At 56.0% G+C, this 3,253-nt stretch overlaps 1 protein-coding gene across 1 annotated transcript in view; it reads right to left on the bottom strand.

Moving 5' to 3' along the window:
* Nucleotides 1–379: 379 nt before the first annotated feature.
* Nucleotides 380–3,253, bottom strand: part of QTRT1 (queuine tRNA-ribosyltransferase 1) — a 16,957-nt gene continuing 14,083 nt past the window's right edge. The window contains exons 6-10 of the mRNA XM_011994548.1: nucleotides 1,453–1,591; nucleotides 1,115–1,190; nucleotides 876–985; nucleotides 703–790; nucleotides 380–625 (exon numbers count right to left, since the gene is read on the bottom strand). Coding sequence (XP_011849938.1) covers nucleotides 473–625; nucleotides 703–790; nucleotides 876–985; nucleotides 1,115–1,190; nucleotides 1,453–1,591 — 566 coding nt within the window. The 3' untranslated portion in view covers nucleotides 380–472. The remainder of the gene's footprint in view (nucleotides 626–702; nucleotides 791–875; nucleotides 986–1,114; nucleotides 1,191–1,452; nucleotides 1,592–3,253) is intronic.

The following is a 3,253-nucleotide window of genomic DNA, read 5'->3' as shown; positions in this document are numbered from 1 at the left end:
AAGAGATTAAGCCTCATATCTATGAGTCAGACTAGGAGTGTATGCCTTAAAGTCAAGATACCATTTCTTTGATGGTGATGATCTTGGGCAAGTTCCCTCCCTTCTCTGGGCCTGCTTCCTCAGCTGCAAAAAAGGAGAGGCCAACAGTACCTCCCTCCAAGGTGGTTGGGGGGCCTGGGCCCCAGGAAGCAGGTGGCAGCTCTCACTCTAGGGGCACGCCCCACACGCTGGGCACTGGCAGGTGGTTTCCAGCTATCCGCTGCTGCCACAGTGATGTGTTATGATTGGTGACAAGGGGAGATATTCCACTGCAGTGATGCTCAGACCGAGAGGGGGACCCAGACAGGCCACCTCCCCAAAAAGACACAGACACACTCTGTAAGTTACAATAAAAAAAAAACCTTCCAAAAAGAAATCCTCCAATATCTTCCGGCCCCTCCCTCCCTCTCTCCCTCCCTCTCCCAATGCCAGGTCAGCCCAGTGTGATTCCCACAGAGGCCAGAGCATCGGTGGCCCAGGTGGGACAGAGGGTGGGATCCCCGTACATGGTGCCCATGAAGTCCCGCACGAAGTCCGGAAAGCGCTTCTCCACAATGCTGGTGCGGACGGCGCTCATGAGCTGCAGCTGCGGGGAGGGGCGGTCAGCGTGGGGCATATGCACCTAGGACACCCCCACCCGCCCTGCCCCAGGCGCTGGCTCACCTGGTAGGCGATATTATGGACCGTGAGGTGGTGCAGTGCGGCCGTGTTGTCGCTGTGCAGCAGTGCGTGCAGGAAGGCGCGGCTGTGCCTGTCGAGCGGCAGGGGACAGCTCAGCACAGCCGGGCCCTGTCCCCTCCATGCCCTGCCCCAGCTCCCAGTACCATCCTGCCTACTTTTGGCACGTGGGGCAGGTGCACTCCGGGTTTATGGGGCCAAAGTCCTTCTCGAACACCTTCCTCCTCAACTGCAGGTTCCCAGTAGGCACCAGGGCAGAGCCAAAGCGCTGCGGAAGAGGAAGAGCGGGAAAGGGGGTCACCCAGGGCTTCATTCTCCCCATCCCCCCAACCCCTAACTTTGCCTCCCTAGTCCCCCACCCATCTCCCACCCTGACCTCCTTCTGCCAGAGCCTCACCGCTGTCCGTGTGGGGAAGACGCAGTCGAACATGTCACATCCAAGAGCCACGCAGACTACCAGATCAGTGGCATAGCTGGGGTTGCAGCCATGGCGGGAGGGGGCAAAGAACCTCAGGGGCTTCCCAGGACCCCTCCCAACCCTCACACTGCCCCAGACTGGGCCATATTCCCTCAGAATGGGACATATTCCCCAAGGGACAGCCATGTCTTCCTAGTCTCCTCAGATCAGAGCTGTGTCCGTTTCCCCCAAATGCTACCCCCCCCCAAGCAGGGCAGGGGGTCCCCAGGAATCCACTCCCCACAGGTAGGTCTCCGGCTCCCCTATCCACAACATACCCGACCCCCATCAGGTATCGGGGCTTATCCTTTGGCAGCCGAGAGGTGCTCAGCGCCACCATCCGCCAGAACTGCGACTTGCTCTCACCCCCACTCAGGCCCCCGATGGCGAAGCCAGGCACGTCCCGCTTGGTCATCTCTGAGGGTACAGGGTAAAGTGAGGGCTACAGAAGAGGAAATGTGCCTGGTCTACAATCACAGAACAGACCCTGCCCAGACTTCCAGAGTCGCTCAGGGAGAGAGTCAGAGAAACAGACAGACAGAGAGACAGATAGAGGCAGAGGCAGAGGAGACGGAGACGGAGAGGGAGATGGAGAAGAGGGTCCATCAGTCTGTCTGTCTGTCTAGGGGCTGGGACTGCTGCTGATCTCAGCTAACATTTATTGAGTGCCTGCTGTATGCAAGACCCTTTTCTTCAGTCCTCAGAAGGGGCACAGCCCACAGTCCCTCAGCTAAAACTGTTGGAAGCAGATGTGTTTCGGAATTCGGAATTTTCCGGATTTGAGAACAGTAAATGTCCCACATGCTGAGTAACAACAGCTGTCAGGTCAGGCGCAGTGGCTCACACCTGTAATCTCAGCACTGTGGGAGGCCGAGGCAAGTAGATCACTTGAAGTCTGGTGTTCAAGACCAATCTGGCCAACATGGTGAAACCCTGCCTCTACTAAAAACATGAGAAGTAGCCAGGCATGGTGGTGCATGCCTGTGGTCCCAGTTACTCAGAAGGCTGAGGCAGGAGAATCGCTTGAACCTGGGAGGCGGAGGTTGCAGTGAGCCAAGATCTCGCCACTGCACTCCAGCGTGGGCAACAGAGCGAGATTCTGTCTCAAAAAAGAAGGAAAGAAAAAGGACTGGGTGCGGTGGCTCACGCCTGTAATCCCAGCACTTTGGGAGGCCAAGGCAGGCAGATTAGAAGGTCAGGAGTTCGAAAGCAGGCTGACCAAGGTGGTGAAACCCTATCTCTACTAAAAATATAAAAATTAGCTGGGCATGGCCGGGCACGGTGGCTCACGCCTGTAATCCCAGCACTTTGGGAGGCCGAGGAGGGCGGATCACGAGGTCAGGAGATCAAGACCGTTCTGGCTCACACGGTGAAACCCCATCTCTACTAAAAACACAAAAAATTAGCCAGGCATGGTCGCGGGCACCTGTAGTCCCAGCTACTCGGGAGGCTGAGGCAGGAGAATGGTGTGAACCCGGGAGGCGGAGCTCGCAGTGAGCCAAGATCGCGCCACTGCACTCCAGCCAGGGCGACAGAGCGAAACTCCGTCTCAAAAAAAAAATTAGTCCAGCGTGGTGATGGGTACCTGTAGTCCCAGCTACGCAGGAGACTGAGGCAGGATAATCGCTTGAACCCGGGAGGCGGAGGTTGCGGTGAGCTGACACCACCCCACTGCACTCCAGCCTGGGCGACAGAGCGAGACTCCATCTCAAAAACAAAACAAAACAACAACAAAAAAACACCCCCCAAAAACACCCAATAGCCTGTCATCAAACACTGTAATATTTGTGCAACAAGATATGTGAAGACTTGGTGGGGGAAGGGGAGTGAGAGCATTAGGACAAATACATAACACATGCAGGGCTTAAAACCTAGATGACGGGTTGATGTGTACAGGAAACCACCATGGCACATATACAGCTATGTAACAAACCTGCACGTTCTGTACATGTATTCCAGAACTTAAATTTGTTTTTTTGAGACAGAGTCTTGCTCTGTCACCCAGGCTGGAGTGCAGTGGCCGGATCTCAGCTCACTGCAAGCTCTGCCTCCCAGGTTTACGCCATTCTCCTGCCTCAG

The sequence above is a fragment of the Mandrillus leucophaeus genome, unplaced genomic scaffold, assembly GCF_000951045.1.
Source record: "Mandrillus leucophaeus isolate KB7577 unplaced genomic scaffold, Mleu.le_1.0 Scaffold112, whole genome shotgun sequence".
In the NCBI taxonomy this organism is placed as follows: Eukaryota; Metazoa; Chordata; class Mammalia; order Primates; family Cercopithecidae; genus Mandrillus; species Mandrillus leucophaeus.
Note: the sequence above shows the minus strand (reverse complement) of the source record. Positions and strands in the feature narration are given on the sequence as shown.